The sequence below is a fragment of the Tachypleus tridentatus genome, chromosome 8, assembly GCF_004210375.1.
Source record: "Tachypleus tridentatus isolate NWPU-2018 chromosome 8, ASM421037v1, whole genome shotgun sequence".
NCBI classification, from domain to species: Eukaryota; Metazoa; Arthropoda; class Merostomata; order Xiphosura; family Limulidae; genus Tachypleus; species Tachypleus tridentatus.
The window spans coordinates 115,845,029-115,867,913 of NC_134832.1; the positions used below are offsets into that span (position 1 = coordinate 115,845,029).

The following is a 22,885-nucleotide window of genomic DNA, read 5'->3' on the forward strand; positions in this document are numbered from 1 at the left end:
ACTATAAAATAAAAATGAAAGAAAAAATCTACAGACAATAATTTTGTTTAAAAAAACAAACTATAATGAAATATACAAAAGTAGAAGTTGGAATGTTTTTAATTTTTTATATAATGTTTTAAAATATACCTGCAATAAAATATTTTTTTTATAAAATGCTCATTGTGGAACTTTGTGAATATAACAGATACAAGTATATACTCTTGACTTACCATAAACAATCATTTTGAGATGAAAAATCGTATTAAAGGGATCCCACTATTTACTTTTTTCTTTCATAAAATAATCATTATTGAGATACACGGTTACTTTTCTTTTATATAATATTCGAACAATAAACATTTTTTTAATTAAAAACTGAAAGCTCTGCTCATGGCTCCTGAAAGCTGGACATTATCAAAAGCCAGGCTAATAGTATAATAAGCAGGTTAGTATTGTCAGGATCTACAGAATAAAATTAAATCACCTTATAATATTCTTATCTTGCAAGAGTAGTCTATGAATTCTTAATTTCATGTTTTAGAAAAACATTATTATAGTTTTGAGTATCAAACTTGACACTGTTAAGAAGTCAAAATCTTGAAAAATAACAAAAAAAAACATGGGGGTTTATTGGATATTTTTCCTACTTTTAAACATTTCAGTACTATCTGTATTTTTAAAGGATTTGACTGGTTATGCTACAAATTTATAATACAGAAAAGAACAAAAGTTCCCTGACCCTTGCTCAGTGGAGCTTACTTCCTATAAATTCAATCAAAAGTGAACCTTATCTACATAAACAAAGGTGAAACTAGGTCCTAAAGAAACATTTTTTTTAAACAGTATACTTTTCTTAAGTAACTTTTATTGTGTAAGTTCTAATGAGTATTAGCAGTAGAAACACCAGTAATCTAGAACAAGAAAGAGAGTTACTACATGTTTATCTCACTGTGTTAATGACTTCATCAGGAAACAATGAACACAGACGTTTTCAAAAACAGTTCTAACAGTTGCTATGTATTTATTGTTGTCTTGTGCCTGGTGATGTCATGGCTAATCTGGAGAAATGTTGAGCATGATAAGTGTTTTACATTTAGTTTCAGTCACAGTAGGTAACTTAAATTTCAAATTAATATATCTCCAGCCAACCAAACTATATCATAGTTCACATTAAATATTCACAACTTTTACAACTCTGTTTTGTTCTATCCCTTTGAGTTGAACAAGCTATCATATTCAACTACATATTTAGTAGAGCCTAACATGTTCTATTACATTGAACTTGTTACATGATGATTAAAAAACTGATTCATTACTATTTTATGTTTTTAATCCATGCAAAGTATTAATGAACATTTTTTGAAAAACTATTCATTATTAACTAATTATTTTTAAAATCACGAGAAAATTTCAAGAATAAGAATAAAAGTGTGTTGAAAGAAGAACAATGATAAAAGCAGTTATTTCAAGCATAAACAAATGCACTTGAAATACACTAAAATTCAAGACAAATGACTGTTTTATGTCTATAGAGATGTAGTTTACATGTCCTTCCTCAATTGTTCAAAATTGTTTATTGAAGCTCCAATCTCTTTATCTTAAAAATGAAATTATATTTATGCATTTGTTACAAAATCAAAAACATTATATGAAAAAATTTGAAATGAATACTTTCTACATAAAAGTGAAAAAAGAAAATCTAGAAATAATTAAAAAACAATACAATAATTTTAATTTCCATAAGTCTTTAATTACAGGTTTGGAGCAAGCAAATTAAATTTAAACTTAGTTCATAAAAATAATAATACAAACCATGTTCGAGATATATTTTTTGACATGTGCACAGGAAGAGATGCCAGTGAATACCTACTGCCAGGTAAGTTTATCTTTTTATCAAGAACTGATAACCCTGTTAAAGATAATAAAGGCAATTGATAAAACAATTTAAGATAGTATAATGCCAATAAACCAGAAGTAAAAAATAACCAAAATTTATACTAAAATTCTGCTTAACAATGCTATCAAAATGATTTAAGTGACAAATTATTAAATAATTCTGTGCAGACAAATATTGGTTGATCAAGATTTTCAATATGCTGACAGAAAGCATCACAACTCCTAATAATATCTTATTGTGACTTAACACCTAACACTATGTAGTGAAATTTTCATATTACTGAGTTACTATTTTTGGAAACATTTACTGCTTGACTTAGCCCTTAATAATTTTGTTTATCCTTTCCCAGTCATCTGTTTGAAGCTTCTTATGTTATAAAAAAAACACTTGCATAGTATCAAGTAATGTACAGGGCATAAACTAATCTTCATAATACACTTTAAATGAAAATAAAATATCAAACTGCAAAGGAAACTAATACACAAAAGGTACACAAAATGAACTCCAAAGGAAACATAATAAAAACAAAAAAACTTAAAAATGAGAAAAGAAAAAAATTAAAACCTTTTGTGGTTTTTAGTTATTTCCTTCCTAAAGATGTAGGTAATACAAAACTGATACATAAATTTTGCTTATACACATTATATAATCACATTATTACTTCAGGATGTTTCACAGTGCATTGTAAGAGCAAATGAAAGATGAAAACATTGTATAGATTTGTAAACAGACACTATTTATCAAGAACTGTAAAAATTTTGCTTTCTATAAACTAGCTTTGAAGTAAATAAGTCATTTCAGAATCAAATATTATATTTACTAATAAGTTTTGGCCTTTTATATTTTAATTTCAACAGGAAATCTGGTTTCACTTATTGAAAGGCCTCACAATTACAGAAAGGTACACAAAATTAGGTAAACAGCAACTAGTTCATTAGATGTTTAAGTGTTGTAATTTTGGTATTTCTGCCACTATACTACTGTAAGCATAAATATGATATATAAAAATTACCCTTAACAACTTATGAAACAATGCATTCTAAACTTTATAAGCAAAAATTAACAAAAATTATATATATTCAGTTATAATCACCAGGTTAAGGTTCAGTTTTGATATGGGTAGATAGTTTTCTCTGACTGGAAGTCAAACTTAATATCTAAATAGTATGTGATGACAAAAGATGTTCTCCTGGAATATTCACTTATGCGTTGGTATTGTATGAGATAGTTTTCATTTTTGCCATGTAATTTAGGCCCGGCATGGCCAAGCATGTTAAGGTGTGCAACTTGTAATCTAAGGGTCGCGGGTTCGCATCCCCTTTGCACAAAACATGCTCGCCCTTTCAGCCGTGGGGGTGTTATAATGTGTCAGTCAATCCCACTATTCGTTGGTAAAAGAGTAGCCCAAGAGTTGGCAGTTGGTGGTGATGACTAGCTGCCTTCCTTCTAGTCTTACACTACTAAATTAGGGACGGCTAGCACAGATAGCCCTTGAGTAGCTTTGTGCGAACTTCAAAAACAAACAAACAAGCCATGTAATTTATCAAACTTCTGTTAAAAAATCTTTTTACCATATAAAGACAGGATTGAATGGTTTGAAAGACAAGCAACACTGAGGATGGCAAAAACTTTGTTTATCAATGGGTTTTTAGAAAAACTGATATACAAATGTGACCATTACAAAAAGTAATTGTGGTATAAAAAAACAAACTATATAAAAAAACTAGTTCTCATAAGATATGAAAATGTAAGCAATTTAAATTTATAAAGTCATGTTTTGCTTTGTGGTATTTCTCAAGTTTATTTAACAAAGGTAGATAATCCACTGAAGGTTGAAATAAATCTTTGTGAATGAAATATATGCTCTTACATATTTTTTGGGGCTGTCAGTAGGTGACAATTTATCTTCAAAAGTAAGTTGTATTTGATGTGAACTCCTTGCTGGATCCAATAATTATATGTTGATCCATACACTACTCATGAAACCTAGGTAGCTGAATGCTAAATGTAGTTAATAGCTAACTATAGACTGAAATACCAACAGTTAAAAAAATATTACATTTGTAAGGGGTAAAAAGTAGTTTTGATTAAATTATATGATCACACATAGATATTATTTTGTGATTGGTAACAAAAGTATTCAGTAAGGTTTAAATATGTTAACAGTCAGTTCAGGAAGTTGTTGTTTTGATCTATTGCAGTTTATGATTAGTTTTACCTGTTAATTTCAAACTTCAAGCTAACTAGTTGCACCAAGTGCATGAATATGTTGTAAAGACCAAATACTACAGTAAAAGCTGGACTAAAGTTGCCAGAGTTTGTTTTAATCTTGTTAACTGTTTATTTTTTGCTTCTTAAGGAGAGTTAAAAATTTATAAGAAAAATATTTCCTTTGAACTATATAAAGTTTTTGGAGAATATCACATTTCTTTGTTTCTACAGACTTGTATATACTACTATACTTTAGGAACTTATAAACTTCAAATAGTGATAGACTTCTTGGAAAACTAAAAATTGTTCACAGGTAACTCACCCAAGATTTCCCTGTTTCTGAAACTTGAGTCAGTAAAGCTACTTGTCTGAAGCTGACCATCCAAGAATTCGTCCTTTCCCTGCTCTTGCTCAGAGCCCTTCTGGTTGGTCAATTCTGTGTGTTGGTTTGGAATTAAATCTGTTTGTTGACAGTTGTTTTTCATTTTTGATAACTGGAGCTGTGAGCTAGACAAACTTTTCAAGCAAGATGAAGAATCTGAGAAAGTTTCTAACATCTGAGAATCTGGCACAATATCTTGTTGCTGTGATTTCAGTACTGCTGTCAGAACATTCTGTTCTGCTACACTGGTATCAGATGCTGATGAAGATGTATTGTTTATGTCTGGAACAGAGCTAGCTTCATGCTTATTTATGTCTTCACATGTTTCAAATGGTATTTGGTTAACAGGTCTTTCAGCCTTACAAGTTTTTGGACTTGAAGACCAAAACAAAGGAGAATGTTTACGAGGTGGAGGTTGTGGAGCTGAGTCCAGGCCTAAGGATTCCTTAGAACCACTGAGAGGCGATTCTGATACTGTCTGACTACAATGAACAGAAACATTTTCATGACTAGGATGCTGTTCATTTGACTTTACGTGATCATTATTTTCAATGCTTTGAGCATTAACAATATCATTAAGATTTTTACGGTTTGCTTTCCTAGACCTGGATTTTCTATAAAATGAGCATGTTGACCTGTAGAATGGTGAAATATTCTCTGCAAAAAAAAGTGTTTCAGGAGTCTCATCATCTAGTTCAATCTCTGAGGCAAGCCAGTCATCTAAAAAATAAAAAACAATGTATAACATGAATTTTTACACATACTTAACCTTATACATGAACCTTAACCAAAAATAAATGAGAATGTAACTAAGTTAATCTTACTCATTTTGTTACCAGCCAGTAGTAACTCTTCATCTTTACTTTGAAGCATGATTAAAGTAATAAAATTAAACACTTTGGTTTCTTAGAAATCGTGAAAATTGATAAGCTCTGAAAGTATACATGATTTTTAATTAGATATGTTGTATTAAAAGGTGATTTGTCTATTTAGAAATTTTGACAAAATTTATTAATGCACAGGTAAGGTTTTAAGTGTATATGAAATATGTTTCCAAATTATCAGGTTATTACTAATATCAAGAAAAGCTCTACTTATATAAACTTAAAAGACATTCAATTTATGGTATATATATATATAGAGAGAGAGAGAGAAGAGAATTTTCTTCTTATGATGTATATATAAAAATCTTGTTAGTTTGTATAAGTTAAATAAATGGTGTTTATTTGTGTTCATACCTGAATCACAATTATATAATTCATTTCTTGTCACAGGAAGCTCTAGTTCTGGTGAAGCTTGTAACACTGACTCATCAATAAGTTCGCTGTCTTCTGTGCCATCATTTTCTACACTGTCATTGAAACTGTCAATTTGACTCTCATCGTAATCACTAACTTCACTTGTAGCTGATACTGTTCGTTGCAAAGCATACTTATCACCTATTTAAAAACACCACAACAGAAATTACTTTATTATTATTTGTTGAGAGATAGAATGAAAACTATAGTGAATTGTCAAATCCTAAACCTCTAAGGAGGATAAAATCATATATATTTTTAACTTTAAAAGATTACCATTTTATTGCAAGAATTTAAAATTTAAGTAAAGTACCACAGGAACAGTTTTAATAAAAATAAAATCTTTAATATGTTACTCATTTCTTACCACTTCTTATAAAAAGTTAGTAAATATATGAATTAATATATATATATACATATGCACACAGGACATTAATAATTTATTCCAACATCAGTTACATTTCTATCTTATTAGTTGATGAATGTTTCTTGTTGATTACTGAGGTATTACATGTTCTCACAGAATTCAGAGCCACTATTTTTAACAACTACTTTTCAAACTTAAGATAAAAGTAATTCTTAATATTATATTAATACTGGCACCATAACATCACTAAGCCTACCCAACCAACTCAAACCTGTCCTGTTGACACACACTTTTAGCAATACACAGTAGATTAGAAAAATATCATATACATTTGTTATTGGTCCAGGTTATCAACATACTGTCAAGACAAATAGTGTCTGTGGTAATAACACCCAAATGGGTTGGGGATATTCCATCTATCAGGCAAATTCCAAACATTGATGTGAATCTAGTCAGCTATTATGGAAAATCAAATAAGGATATGAAGTTAAGTGCTTACAACCACAATGTCTCACCATTTCACTGTCCAAAGCCATTGTGGATAGGCAGTTACTCTTAAAATGCTTGATGTAGAAATGAAGCTAACCTTATATTTCTACTAAACTTCCAACCTTACAAAAAGATATTAAATAAAACTATAAAATATAGTGTATAGGTAAAAATGTTTATGTTGAGACAAAACTACAAAAAATATCTGTACTCTGTCCACTGCACAGAACTGAACCTCAGATTTTAGCATAAAAATGTGATGCCATAATTTTAAGCAACATTTTTTCAAATTATATACAGAGATGCCAAATCTAATTAGTATAAAATAAGCCTGAAAATGTAGAATCCAAGTTGAAACATAAGAATGATTTAATTTCTGCAATCATTTTACCACCACAAGTTCAAAATGCTTGGCTTTCATCTAAATTAGACAATTTAATACACAGCCAGTGTCCAGGATGTTAAAACTTTAATTCTCTGCAAATCCATACTTTGTGAGCAATCTATTATGATGTAGTTTGTAATTATTATATTTGATGCTTTTCTTCTTGTTATTTTCACCTTTATGGACATTAGTTAGCCATTAAACTTATCTGATATTTGTTCTTTTGCAGTGTTTTCTTCTTGTTTTTTATTTTTGTTGTATTTTGGCATCAGAGTTGTGTCCCTGTATGCCAGAGTTCCATATCATGATGTAATGTTTAAAAAAATTTAACTGTTGTAGCTGATATTTTTTTTATTATTTTCATCCTTATTTTACTTTATGGGGTCCCATTTAAATAGCAAATTTATCTGTGATTTTGTTTTCGTCTATTTCTTTTCAATTTATTTGTTTGGAGGGTGCCATTCCTATATGGAACTCTTTTTCCTTATGCTTAGTCAGATATACGTTCTTGGCTGGAAGCTTTTCTATTTGACAGCTTTATATTCAAACTTAAATGGTTGTCCCAGCTTTCAAATGAGCTAGCTATCAATCAGATTTAATTCTGGTTGGCTAAAACTTTAATCATTTTTTTAAAAAAGCATTTTGCTCTAAGCATAGTTACAGAAATATGAACATTTAAATGTGTATGATTTTGATGATGTCACTATTTATTTTTACTTTCAAAAACAAATTCACTAGGTTGTGTTATAGCATGCAAAAAAAAAAAGAATTTGAAGGCTTTGATCCTGATGGCATAATCTCACTGAATTTAAAAATTGGAATGACTGAATCATTGAACTACATCAAAAATTGTACTGAAAATATACTGTGAATTTTGTGAGAAACTTAACATAAGCAACTGCTAAAATTCAATTGAGACTTACTGGAGAAACAACAACAGACTTAGGTTTGTTGAGCATTTAACACTACAGAAATAAAACTGTATTTATATATTCTAACAGCAATTATTTTTCAGTTGTCCAATTACCTTCATAAATTCTCTCCTTCCTCAACATTTCCTCCAGTTCGGGAAGAATACTTGGATATGCCACTTCGGGAGGTCCGAAAATCTCATCTACGTAGGTAATTAGTAACTCTATAGCTCGAGCTTGGTAAACAGTATCCAACAAAGAGTTTAATGAAGCATTTCCTTCACTGTAATAATCAGACATATATTTCTTGTTCAATAAAATTATAAAAGAGAATTATGCACTTAATTGGTGCAGTAATAATTCACAAAACATTCAGAACAATAAGTATATTTTTAAAACACTAATTTTATTTGAACCTTTCTATCATGAAATAACAATTTTTAAACACTTAACTATGTGAAGTTAATGGATTATTTAAACATACATTCTACTTAAACCATTTCATACTAAAATAAACGTTTTTGAGCATTTAATTACTTCAGTTTTCTGTTTTATATCCATTATAATACAAATTAAAGTAATATCACAAATTACTAATAATTTATGGTTACATGAGGACTACAGTTACTATGAATACCATGTGAAAAACATTGTGTGACTGAAAAAGTAATTTAAGTTAATTACTCAACAAATACATTTTTAAAAACATGTATTGAACAATGATCTAACTCAAGATAGATGCTAGCATTGATGTTGTCTGAAATTCCTAAAGCCTTTCACCCATAACTGCAATATACAAAAGTCATTTACTGCTTGTAAGAAATAAAGTACTTCAAGCTCATAGTAAAAATCACAGTTAATCCTGACCTAAAATGAGGTAGTCACATCTGGCCTATTTTATGTATGAATATATATGCCTATTTTCTTTATCAATATGCTAGTAACATATAAACATTACATTATACGACAAACAATGAAGTATAAATTTTTAGTAAAATTACAATATACCTTGTTTTAAGTAAATTAGGTCCAAACACAATACCCAAGTTACTTGGTGGCATGTTGCTTTCTTCCACATTTTCAGATATCCTGGAAGAACGAAAAAATATATACTTCACTCTAACTGAGTGAATGCCTTTATACTTTTTACTTATTTGTTAAAAATTATTTAATTTCATTCACAGCTGTTGTGAAACTTTGTTTTAGTTATCATATGACATCAAGTATCAGAGTAACAATAACATCCATCTTGCAGTAGAAGCATATTCACATAATAACCAGGTGCAGGGTTAAGTTCAGATAAGTGAACAACCCTATTAGCTGAAAAGATCAAGGATAATAAAATTCACAATACAGTGAGAGTATTCGAAGAGAAACAGAATCTTTCTAAGATATAACAGACTTTTTTATGTATTATAACACACCAGAAAACATGCTAGAATTCTATTTTATGAAGCCACCAACAAATTACACTAAGATGTGCACTAAAGTCAGTCTTTATAAGTTCTTAAAAATACATTGAATGCCCTAGTACTAAGTGGGCCCAGACTGTGAATGAGAGGATTCATGACTTTTGACTCATTGCCTCTAAAAAACATACTCTACATTTTATAGCTATCAGTGATGGTAAAAACTCAACACTTGGTTAGTGGTGCTGTCAACTGCTGCCTAGCAGCCCAAAATGAAAGAAAATAGTCTTTATATAATCTTCCACAGAAATTATGTAAAAACAAATCACCAATTAATAAGTTAACTATTTAACAAAAAACACTTGAGTCAACCAGGTTACATATTGTATTACATCTCCAAAAGGTTCATATCTGGTATTTCTTAAACTATTTTGCAAACTTTATATACACTGCCACACAAGGAATTCAGTGATGTTTGTCCACTCAAAAGCTTAAAAGAACTGGATGAAATACAGAGATTCTTTCTTTCTTTTTTTTTACATGGAGAATGTTTTTCCTTAACACTGTCTGAAATCATTATGTTATTATAATACAATATCTATAGGCATTCTTAGAAAGTTAGCCACCACTGGGAGCTGTAAATATACAACCAGCAGATTTTCTGGCAATATAGCATACACCTCAGAGAACAGATGTCAGAAGCATTACATTCAAAGGTCACTTGCAAGTGAAGATAGCACAATGCTTGACAGGTGACCAGTGTAGCAGATGTGGGAAACATGAAAAGATACCAGTTGCAGAGAAAGTCAGCCACAAATGAGAGTGAAAACGATTTCCATTTGTACTAATAAAAAATGTGAAATGACTGAAGAAAAGCACATTTCCACACTAGGTATGTTCACTGGAAGATATAGAGAACTATGAACTTTGGGGAGAAAACTACTATATGCACAGAAAACTTTAGAGCAAAAGACTTCTCACATCAAACTCTACAGATCCCTAGATCTTATTCCAACTCTTCCACATCACCAGATCTTGTGCAGATCCTATTTGAACTATTTGGTCTCATTGATAAAGAGATTTTGATTTTAAAAAATTAATAAAATCAAATTACTGTTACTAAAAAGAAAAAACGTTTAATTTTCAATTCTTAGTTGTAGTTTGTTACTTACACTTGACAGTAATTAATAACTACTTTTACTAATCATTCATGTCAGAAAGTACATTCAGGATAACAGTTAAAACAGTCTTCCAATTAACCTTTTCACTACAAATGGCAATCTTAGAGAACTGCAATTACTACTGAGAAATTATTTTTTGTTAAATAGTTTTGGGAAAATAGTATCAATTAAATACAGTAAGATAGTTTCTGATTATTACATTCATGCAAAAAGTATGTGTTTTGAAATATTTTTGGACAAAGACTTTATTAAGAAAACAGGTCAGAGGTAGAACATCTGAAAATAATTCAGCAAATACAATTTTCTCACCTTTTCAAATGATGCATTAAGAAGGCCAGAGTAACATAATGAACTGAAGGAAGCTGGTTAACCAACTTTTTAAGCTTCTCAATGACTTCTTTATTACCAACTTCTTTCTGAGCTGAATAATCCTAAAAATTACATGTGAGTAAACAAGTGTAAAGATGAATAGTAATGAATAACACCATTTCTTGTATTTTCAAAATGAAAACTATCCTACAAGTAAAGTACAAAATATAATCACGTATATGTTCCAATGTCCAATGATTATTTCTTTTTTAACAAGTATGGGTTATTAGGAAATAATTTTATGCAACACCAAGTAACTATTTTGTTCTTTTACAAAATGAGAGTTAAAAAAGTAAAACCTTTAAAACAACAATTAACTAATATATCTAAAAAAAATACAGAAGTAAATTAATTGGTTCATCTGTGTGTGTGTGTGTATAGTAAGGTAGACAATTTACCAATCTATTAAAAATTTGTAACCTGCAAAAGGCTGAGGGAAATACTGATTAATTGAGGTATCATGGTAAATGTTTTAAGATTCTCCTCAGCAGAAATGGCATACTGTGATTTTTTCAGCAAGGCATGCATCAATGTTTTAAATTATAGATTAAAATATTTTTCTAACATACATTTATATATATATATGCATAAGTTGCTTTATTTGAAGGTTATTAATGGTTATGCCAATAATGCTGTTGTAATCTAGCTATGAAAATTTTGTTTGGCTTCTATGTTTCAAAAGTATAAATGAATGTACATTTTTATAAGTATATCACGCAAATGCAATATGTAAACTTTACATTAGAAACAAGAATTTCCATTTTTCACATGAGCATCATTTTGCTCAAACTGATTTTGTCAATTCATAAATATTTCATTAGAACATCTGAATATTTGTGTGCAACAAACTTGTGCTGTTTACTTGCAGCATGCCACATTTCATGACGATACCCTTAGTGAATTGTGGTCAACAATATTTCTCCAGTATAGTGTTGGTTTATTGGAATGACCCCATGCACATTCAGCTAACCAAACAAGGTACTAGCACCTCACTATTGTATATGTAACTATTGTAAGTAAATAGGCTCTGGTTTGTCAATATTGTGATATGATGCATGGTGAGCAACCAGTCAGGTACAAGTTGACATGCTGCCTTTAATTGTCCTCTATGAAGGATTCAATTCTCAATTGCATGCCTTAAACACTTTTTCCAACATGTTGCAGCTTGGAGCAGTGCATGTATTGAGATACAAGAAGGTAACTGAGATTATCAGATTGGTCACATGTAAGACCATGTATATTTCATATATTTAAAAATATTCTAGAATAAAAACTTTTTGTGAATTTTAAGGCATGCACTGCATACATAGGTGGTGTGCTAATGCTTAGTTATTTCATGAATGTCTCTTGGATCACTGACAGATATACTGGTACAGCATACACATGTTGAAACAGTTCTTAACTGTTCAGTCACTTGATATAGGAGGCTTACACTCTGGTTCTCAGTTAAAGTAATAAATGTTAAAACGACTATGAGACTGATATAAGTTTGCAAAATGAAAAATGTACAAATATTCCAAACTAATAAAAATACATATATATCTAATTTGTTGACAAGAATGTATTAAGAAATACTTGACATAAAGCTGATAAAAAGCCATTACCTTAAAGAGAAACTGCACAGTTTTTCAATGGGTAAAATCAAAATAACGGGTCCATAAATTGGGCACATTTCTATTGCAATATATTGTACTTACATAACTTTGTCAATATTTCTACAGGATCAGAGCAGGGCTTTTGAAATTAATGGCAATAATTAGTGAATAGTAAAGACAGTGAAAAACAAACTAACTGTTTAGCCCTGTTTAAAATTTTAAATGATGTATACATCCAAATATATCGTGTTTAATATAATTCATAATGAAAAAAAAAACCACACAATGTCTTAGCATAGTGGTTACAAACTTTTATATCCCAGTAAAATGATAAATCAAAAACAATAATTCAAGGGTGAGTAAAAAAAACAAAGAAATGTTGAATGCTGCCTCGTGGAATATATTGGAAACTCACTAAGAAACTGACATCCAATTGGATGCTTCTGGGATTAAACTTATCATGGGTTGTGAACTACTGTTCCTACAAATGCACCAACACTTTAGTTATATTCTGATACTCAGATAACACAGTTGCTTTATAACCAAAATACTTGCCTGAAATAACTTCTTTTAGATTATATAATACATTTCTTACCTTGGAAAGGTCAATGAAGTCTTGATAAAGTTTAAAGGTTAAAAGGGGTTCAGGCAACTGTAAAACAAATATATTTCATATTACATTCCACATAGAGTAAACAGTGCAATTTGACTTTTCAATGAATATGTAATGCACAAGTAAAAGTATTACAAAATTACAATTATAATAATCTTGATTGGTAGCTTTCAAGTCCCTGAAAACTATAAGACATACAAGTCACCTGTTTACAACAAAGTATATATACGCATTAATTATTAAGGTCTAAAAGTTAAAGCATCAGAAATTACAGAAACATCTCAATAAAGGATGCAAAAAAGCAGTTTTGGATTATAGAAGTAAGTTGCAGGTTTAATTTGTGCAAAAATAAGTTTTGATAACTTAAAATGATAAAAAAATCATAATATTGTATTTTAAAATGTCAGTGTATAAAATAATGCTGTGATCCAAAACATGCATCAGATAACACGATGAGGTCAACAATGGATAAATGTTTTTTGAGAGTCACTGCCATCGTTTTTATATGCAATAATAACATCAAATGTTTAAGTATCGTACAATCTAAATACAAAATATTCAACATCACAACTTTTAGGATTTCAGTGGATGTGAAGTAATTATGCATCTTATTATTTCATTAAATGAAACATGATTACTATAAATTAAACACAAATATTTTTAAAATATTTTACAAATATCTATAAATGTTACACTTTCAAACTAGCTGGTTTCAGTAACTTGTACTGATACTATTCCTGTATAAACTTTTACAATAAGGCTTTCCTACCTGCATAAAATATCTTTTGAGGACATTAGCTATCACGAATGGGTGAATCTTGGATAAATCAACCAAGTCTGGCCTATTTTCAAAACACTGGCATAAATTTTCAACACGAGACTTGACTCCTGAAACTCTGTAGATACCCTGCAGATTGGTGAAAAAGCGTTAAAGCCAAGTTAAACAAGGCAAACAGTGAAAAGTTCAGTTGGAATGTTGAAAAGGTTTTAAAACTTAAGTGTAGTTAAAGTGTATTTATATATTTTGAATGTTTAGTTTTCAGTTACTGTATGGTTCTAAAGTTGTCATTCCTAAAACTGTACAGGTACTGAAAGTATTTGTATGTGGAAGCTGTCTATCTTTCCTGGCTACAAACATGTTTTTGTAAAACAAAATACCCTAGTCTGGAGATGTATTCTGATGAATATATGTATATGTTCAACAATTTCAAGGTGTGATCCTTGATAGTCCATTACTGAAATTTACCAAACAAACTATGTATTCACTGTACCATATAGCCAGAACAATATTCCCTATCTCTAAAAAATTGAATGTTAAGGATGTATCATGGATTGAAAACTCCTTAATGCATAGCACAAATCTATCAGTCTTATTCTGTGTTTGTCCAAGGATTTAGTCTTTTGTCTTAAGTCACTATATTATGATGTTTTTCAGCAAGATTATGTCTGTATATAAAATGAACAAGGTTCTTGTTATTTATTTGTATACATAATAGTTTTAAAAAAGTTACTAACTGATTTTTATACCATTGTAAGTTGTTAATGAAGAAATGAAGCTTTGGAAACACATTAACAAAAGTGATACCTATCTTCTACTGTACATTAACACTAGATAATTCTAAAGTTCTATTCACATGTATTTAACTTTCGAAATAGCTAATACATATATGTATGTATTTCAATCAGACTATTAACACATTATAAGTATATCAATCAGACTATTAACACATTATAAGTATACCAATCAGACTATTAACACATTACAATAAATACAAGTAACTTACTTTAATACATGATCCTCTTTGATCAATTTCATAAATGCATCTGACGACTATTGAAGGAATTTTTCTGCCAGTTTCTGCTGCATGAGTTGTCAAGTCAATGCCAAAAGTGGTCATCCTGCAAGACATTCTTGTGCCCCCACACTGTATGGCTAGATTTTCCAAGCATTTCTTGTGACAGGCAAGTCCACACTATTTCAGATACAATAAACATAGCGACACCCATATTTTGTTAAACTCTCTTTTACACGCTAGTTTTTAAATTCACATCAAGATTTGGAACAAATTCAAAAATATAAGTATTATATTTAATTTTTAAGCATCCATTATCTAAATAGGGAGGTATTTGTTTTTTAAATATAATAATTATTTTATACTAAAATGGTTAAGTTAGCTTCACAAGTTACCTGAAAGCATTCAATTCCTTGAAAATACACATAAGAATCACATTCTCTGCATTTTGAGGGTCTTCTAATTTTTTTGAAGCTATGTGTCTCAGCAGCTTTTGACATAAAAGGTCTTTTGCCACATGGCAATGCACTATCAACTGAAAATAAATAAAATTATTAATCATTATTCCTTTAATTCCAGTTTCATTATCAATTTTTCCTATTCATGTATATTTGATTTTTTTAAAAAAGAAAAAGTCTGGTAGATTAAAAAAACACAGACATTATGTTACATTAAATTTAACATTCAAAATAAGTAAAACAAATACTTTTTAAGTAATATTTTCTTAGTAAACATAAAATCTGTTAGTTCTTTATCTCTATATTTATTGTTGAGTGCAATTTTCTTATTACATATAAAATTACAAGGAGTTTTAAAACCTGCATTTTACTTAAAATTTCTTTGAATTTCTGTTACAGTTTATTACTTATTTATTGTATCAGAAAGATTCAGAACCCAAGCATTTTATTTATGATGTTAGTTGATAAATAAACTTTTGTAAGGTTTAATGTAATATAATATTACCTGAGAATGTTAAAGTTAGAAATAAAAATAGCTACCAACTGACATTCACTTTAGATACTTAAATGAGAAATAAGATAAATTCCAGATCTTAAACTATTTTGAAAATATTAATTTAAATTTAAACTTACTATGACTAGAAACCATTTCTAACTCTTCTCCTAATGACATGCTTCTGAATTTGTAAGGTAATAACAGCGGACTAGGAGGTGTACTGTTTTCTTGTGACTTCGTACTGTGACAGCTGCTTGTGCTATCTGTGTCACTTCCTTGTAGAAATCGTGTTACTCCACTCCAGAACCGTATAGGTTGAGGCAAAGAGCCACTTTCTGAAACTGAATTTATATAATCTATTATTCTTATAAAAAACATTATAACTGGATTCATTATAAAAGAAGGCATTTAAATTTTTTTTTCAATATTATTTATGATTACATTGTAATACCACACTCAAGTTACAAAACTTTAAACAACTATAAAAACAGTATAGAGCCTGAAACTGAAAAGTATTTTTTTTGTTTCTAAGTATTAAGAAAAAGTTGCCTAGTTTGGATACAAAATTATATTTGTTCATAAATACAGCACATTATCAAAACAGAAACTTAGGCTATTAGAAAGAGCCAATCACTTTTTGTACTATGCATATTATAATATACGTTTTATAATTTTACTCATTCAAATAGCACCTTTTGTAATGAAAGAAAAACACCAAACACTAGTTACATTTCTGTTAAAATGGATGGGTTTTTACATACAAATTAGATTTAGAATTAATGGATATGTAATGTATGACAGACCTGTACGTTTTATTATTGTTCTTTACAAAATAAAACTTGATCACTCAAACCCTAGATTAATGACAGTATAACTTTACATACTCCTGCTATCACAGGAATGCTTTGGTTCAACTGGGTGATGGTGTAGTAAGTCCTCATAGCTGTCCGAAGAAACATTTGAAGGCCTTGATTTCTCTGATCTAAAGGAAGTTATTAAACTCTGTGAACTAAAATATGTGTAAAGTCAAAACTGCAATCTCTAATACATCAATCAATATTCTAAATTCCATTTATTGTTATGAAATAACACTTTATTCATTAAGCAATAGTTTATTATAATAAAAAATAAAAATTCATAAGAAATTTATTATCATCAATTTAATAAAAAATGCTTAATATACAAAGATGTGCAGGTGAGATCACATATAGTCAGAGAAAGATCAGAAAAGCTACTACCTGGTGCAAGTAGGAGTTATATCATAAGTTATATGTATGAAACTTACCACCTTATGAGTATTTACATATTAGCTAGACATGAGAAATTATGTGGATATTAAATACATATTAAAGAGTGAAGCAGAGATTAGAATAGGTAGAAAGTAATGCTCATAAAATTGTTACAACTAATGAAAAACAACATAACCTAAAAACGAGAAGATCTGGTCTTTTAAGGATAACCTTGCATATCCAGCCTCGAGAAAAGAAAAAATTAATTGTCAAAAGCTATTTTTTACTAATTTTACTCCTTTTTCTAATATAGTGTTTCTGGTTTAATAAAAACTTGTTACATTTTTTCATTTAAATTTTCACTTTTTTCTTGCATGTCCCTAAATTTTATTTTTTATCATCTATTCCAGTGGTTCCCAACCTTTTTTATGCTCTGCACCCCTAAAAAATTTTAATATGTTCTTGCACCCCTCACAGTAATTATTTATTTAAGAATAAAGGTGAAGGTGGCCAAAACAAATGTTATTTCACACCCCCTTGAATGCTATCTCGCACCCCCTTGGGGGTGCAAGCACCCCTGGTTGTGAGCCACTGATCCATTCTTTCCAAGAAATTTCTAATTATGTCAATCTTAATAAAAAAAACACTGCAAATTTGAAATTTAACATACCCCTATAATAAACACAGTGGAATTATTATTTGAAATCTTTATGTTAAAACACAGGAATATTACGAAATTTAAAAAAAAAGTTTTGTTAAAATCTTTATCCTACTTGGAATCAGATGAATATGGTTCAAATACAAAGGCTGGTTGTGTCTTGGTATATCTTTCCGAAAGTTGAGGAAGTCTTTTAACATATTCCATGTACTGACGTCCTGGTTCATAAAGCCTGCTACTTTCACAAAGAGTCTGGTACTAAAAATAAGAAGTGGAATCTTTATATTAAGTTTGTATATCTCTGGTCAAAACACAAGCCTTTTTTAGTAAGAAAAAGTGGAAATAGTTTTTGACATCATAATAAATATTTTATATTTTTGTGTCAACTTATATGGTAATACTACAATATGGATACCTGAGAGACTTTTATCTGATATGGTAATACTACAATATGGATACCTAAGAGACTTTTATCTGATATGGTAATACTACAATATGGATACCTAAGAGACTTTTATCTGATATGGTAATACTACAATATGGATACCTAAGAGACTTTTATCTGATAAATTACATGGATTTATTCTTCTCCAACATGTATATGACTCATAATTTTAAAGCTAAATTTATATAATATGTCTGTTATTAAAGGCTACTGAAGAGACCAAATTACTAATTTAAGAACCTGTTCAGTGTTCCCCAATTCTTTTGCATCTGATACTTAAATATGTAGTAGTCAGTAACCCATGAACAAAGAATGAAATCATGTAATCACTTCAATGGATAATGTTTTCTTCAGCCTTACTCCTTTCCCTTTAAATAAATTTAAATGTCTAGAGTGTTTCATGTAAAGTAGGAACTTTGGTTATACCTGAACAGGACATGGTGCTGATATGGTATGTTGTAGCTGAAAGTAAGACACTGTCACAGCTTTCATTGTTTGGTCACACAAGCAGATCAACTCTCGTATTTCTTGTAACACTTCTTTCTGAAACATTGAAGTTTGGTTAATGATCTCTTTAGACTTATTATCATTATAAGACTAAAATATATTATTTTTAAATATTTTAAATGAATTAAAGGAAAAAGACGCTTTTTTTATATTTTTAATATTTATGTAAAAACGTCTTTGTTGATATTACATAAACTAAATGTAAGTCTGAGGTTTTCCAATAAGTTTTTACATCCTACCAGATAAAACAGTAACTGGTTATATGAAGAACTGTAAATGTTCTTCCCTACTATAAAGATCCAACAGTTCACAATTTTTCTATACCGAAAATGCATTTCTGACAGGTACGTACTTTACTCACAAGCTTTTCTGGTTCACTAATGCCACAAGTTTTTCACACTCATGAGCTTCTTGATTTACATTTAGTAATTTGAAGAAATTATAATCTAAGTGACTTATTCTGGTCTCTTTTTTTGAACTTGTGGAACTTTTAATCAAAGCTCTCTATTAAGGTCTGTTTTTGCTCTTGATGAGAATTAACTTCTTATTCTGTCTTAATTAAGAAAATTATTTTTATCACAGCCACATTGTTATAACATACAATTGCTCACCATGACAGACTTAATGAATATTCAAGTAAGTGCACAGAATCACTACCTACCACAATTACATAAAGCAAAGAGCTAATTACACAGTTTTTTGTTTTCCTTAAAGGTATTTAGACTAATCAGATCACTTTAGTACTTAAATTTTAATTAGCTAATCCAACAAATCTGGATGGCTTACCTTTATTTTTTCTAAAAACTGTTGTCTTTCATTAGCTTCTGCTACACAAGCCTTGTAAATTGTTTCAGATTCTTTAGCCTTCTGCAGTGTATCATCTTCAATACGTCGTTTTTTGTCAACTTTGTTTGAAGACTCATTATTCTCACATATCTCTGCTTTAGCTGCTGAATCTTTGGCTTTTTCATAATCCTGCTGTCTCTGAACATAAAGAGCTCTGGCTTTACGAAGATTTGTAACAGCTTCCTCCTATGCAACAAAAATAAAACATGAACATGACATTAAAAACTTTACATTACATTTACGGTTATTGTTGTTGTTTTTACTAGAAAATTACATAGTGGATTACATGCACCCTGTCTGTCACAGAAAATTGAACTCCATAAACTTACCACTGACCCACCAGAGGGAATGCATTTGTTGTATATGTTTTTATTTGTGTGTATGTCTTTTTTAAATATCTTAATGCAAAAACGTTAAATATCTATAATTACTTAAATACTGTAAATAAACCTTATTTCTTATACAAAAATAATTTTTCATTTTCTATTTTCTGAACAGATTTTGTTTATTTTGAGTATATATGTTTTTTAAAAAGTTTCACAAATAGTTACAAATTATCTCTGATGTTGAAAAACATTTTTTTTACTGATAAGCAATGAAGTAAAATAAATTAACCTTAACCAGAAATTTAGCACATGTGATTTTAACTTTGAACATTCTTGTCTATACTAAACATATTTAAAATATTTATTAAACAATGAATGTTTTCTTAAGAAACTAAGTTAAAAAACAGAATTCATTTACAATACAAGAAAATATTTTTTTTCTTCGTACAATGTTGTTTTGACTGAAATGTTGCATACGTTTGTATTTATACTTACTATTTTTAATTGTATGACATATATGCCACAGAACTACAGTTTTTTATTTACTTATAACTTTAGTTTCCTTAATCTATAGGAGTATTTCTTTAAGTTTGTTATGTTGGCCTACTAGTATTAATAGTCTTTTACAAGTTGTATGCTAAAGAGCCTTTTATATTCTAGTGAGAATATTATTTAAGATGCCATTAGTTTCATTCTGTACATATAATGTCATATTATTTAGTTTTTAAGCAAACACAATAATTTCTTTAGAGCAAATGTATAGATACCTTTGTATTGTGGAGTATTTCAAAGTAGTTAAGCTACCTGTGTTTTAACTATGTATGTGGAATTTATAGCTTTACAGTATAAATATACACAATGAATGTTTTCCATATTTAAAGGAAAATAAAACACATATATTATCTCCCTCCTTAAACCCCCCCAGTGGCTCAGTGGTATGTCTGTGGACTTACAACGCTAAAAACTGGGTTTCGATACCCGTGGTGGGCAGAGCACAGATAGCCCATTGTGTAGCTTTGTGCTTAATTCAAAACAACAACCCTCCTTAAAAACCAGATTCACTACTGTTTAACAATGGATTTAGCAAATTAACAACATTTGTTGTTATCATGATTGCAAACAATACATTCAGTAAACTTGTGTTTCATACAAGTTCAAATTGAATTTTAAATTTTACACAGAGTACGATTGTTTTTCATGATTATCTAATCATTCATCCCTACAGTATCGAAAATTCTGTACTTAGTTGATCCCCTTTTGAGCCTTGGATCATCACACAATACTAAACCATATACTAGTCATTAATACACTTATTGTGATGACTTTTTCACACAAACTGCTACAACTGTTTGTTGATTTTTTGTAGATAAAAAAATAGCAACAAAATTTTACACAGATTTGCTTCATGTTAATCAGTATTCCAAAACAGGGGAGAACATGATAAATTCTATAGAAAAATGTCTTCATTTGTACAGTTTTTTAGAACTTATAACCCTACACTTTGTAAGCAGTTCTATAATTCAATTATATAAAAAAAACTTAGAGTATTGGATTATGGTTATAAAAATTTCAGTTAAGAAATAATACATTTTATGTATATGGGGGTCTAAGTCCATTTTACCTTATCATATAGTAACCTAAATTAATTTAGGTATGTGAATAATGCTTTTACATTTTGTCGAATATATTATTCACATTTTCAAATCTTTTTAAGCAATCATACGTATCTTACCATTTAGATTCTTGGTTCTGTATGGATTACATACCATTTTTTTGAGTTCTCGGTGCCATTTTTCTTTTATTTGCTTTCGAGCCTTTTCATATTCATATCTTCTTGCTGACAGTGGCTATAAATACAAGATGTAAATATTTACATTGGTTCAAACCCATCACACACAACACAAGTAGGATGAAAATAGGCTCGACTGTCATGTCAGCAGGAGGGCATTTACCAAATTGCTTTGAACAAATAGTGAGATATTTAAACATTTGAAAATCATAACAGGTATTTAATGTAAAATTTTATTCTTTTCTGTTTGAACTGAAAGTTAAAGATAACTTAACATATTTAATTATAAAATCATTATGTTCTCATTAATATATGTAGTGTGTTGATAGTAATACTAACAGTATTAGTACTAGGTTCTAAATATAAAAAAACCTTAATTATAACTCAGATTCTTGGAATTAAATGATGAAGTGGAGGAGAGCACAAACACTCATTACATGATCCAATTTCATCACTGAAAATGGCAGTTAACCATTATTATAATAAATTACACTTACCTCTATAAATTTATGATTGCGTAGGAGTTCACAATTATCATATATAGAGCTAGCATTTTCTATGTCTTGGTCTAAAGCAGTACAATAAATAGACTGGAAAGGCAGAAAGCACTGAAAAAACAAAATCAAAACATTACTCAGCTGAGGTATTCATAAGACCAACCTATTAAAAGGATGAGACATTAAGTTGTATCAACAACAAATTATATTTAGCAGCATCTAAATCATCATAATTTCAAGACGTTATCACAATGACATTTCCATGTACACAAGAATCCATGTAACTTTTGGATATAGAATTATCATTTAAAATATGTAATTAATTTGTTCGTTAGAGGAAGAGATAATTGAACACACTGACAATTTAAAAAATTTCTTTTTGTAGTATATGTTCTAAAAAAATGACAGTGGAAGTTATACATCAGAAAATCTCCTTAATAAAGAATTATCTCAGAGGCCTAGTGATACAAATAAGCATGTTTCTTTTATGAAAGTTCTTCCATAGGAATGATTTACTTAGTGGGGTCCAAGACTTAAACGATTATCAAGAATATACTTAAAGCAACAGGAAGGATAGCTGGACTTGTGTGATAGTTTTCAAGGGTAAAGACAAATACATGATAAGAAATGGGCTTGAATCACTTACACAGGTTAGGTAACAAAATGTTTGAGCAAGCTATAAAGAAATTTGTCTTTAAAATCAATTTACACTAAACTTGCATGGTAGTTAAGAGGGCCTGGGAAAACGCAAT

The 22,885-nt window shown here is 29.4% G+C and overlaps 1 protein-coding gene across 12 annotated transcripts in view; it reads right to left on the minus strand.

Moving 5' to 3' along the window:
* LOC143223265 (rho GTPase-activating protein 45-like) overlaps positions 1-22,885 on the minus strand; it is a 117,851-nt gene that overhangs the window by 4,299 nt on the left and 90,667 nt on the right. For all 12 annotated transcript variants that reach the window (XM_076450998.1, XM_076450995.1, XM_076450996.1 and 9 more), the window contains 17 exons: positions 22,134-22,244; positions 21,614-21,694; positions 19,462-19,707; positions 18,595-18,711; positions 17,839-17,981; positions 16,721-16,818; positions 15,974-16,177; positions 15,278-15,417; positions 14,874-15,062; positions 13,859-13,996; positions 13,072-13,128; positions 10,822-10,943; positions 8,931-9,011; positions 8,039-8,205; positions 5,711-5,911; positions 4,413-5,192; positions 1,795-1,891 (listed from right to left, as the gene is read on the minus strand). In XM_076450998.1, coding sequence (XP_076307113.1) covers positions 1,795-1,891; positions 4,413-5,192; positions 5,711-5,911; positions 8,039-8,205; positions 8,931-9,011; positions 10,822-10,943; positions 13,072-13,128; positions 13,859-13,996; positions 14,874-15,062; positions 15,278-15,417; positions 15,974-16,177; positions 16,721-16,818; positions 17,839-17,981; positions 18,595-18,711; positions 19,462-19,707; positions 21,614-21,694; positions 22,134-22,244 — 2,972 coding nt within the window. The remainder of the gene's footprint in view (positions 1-1,794; positions 1,892-4,412; positions 5,193-5,710; positions 5,912-8,038; positions 8,206-8,930; positions 9,012-10,821; positions 10,944-13,071; positions 13,129-13,858; positions 13,997-14,873; positions 15,063-15,277; positions 15,418-15,973; positions 16,178-16,720; positions 16,819-17,838; positions 17,982-18,594; positions 18,712-19,461; positions 19,708-21,613; positions 21,695-22,133; positions 22,245-22,885) is intronic.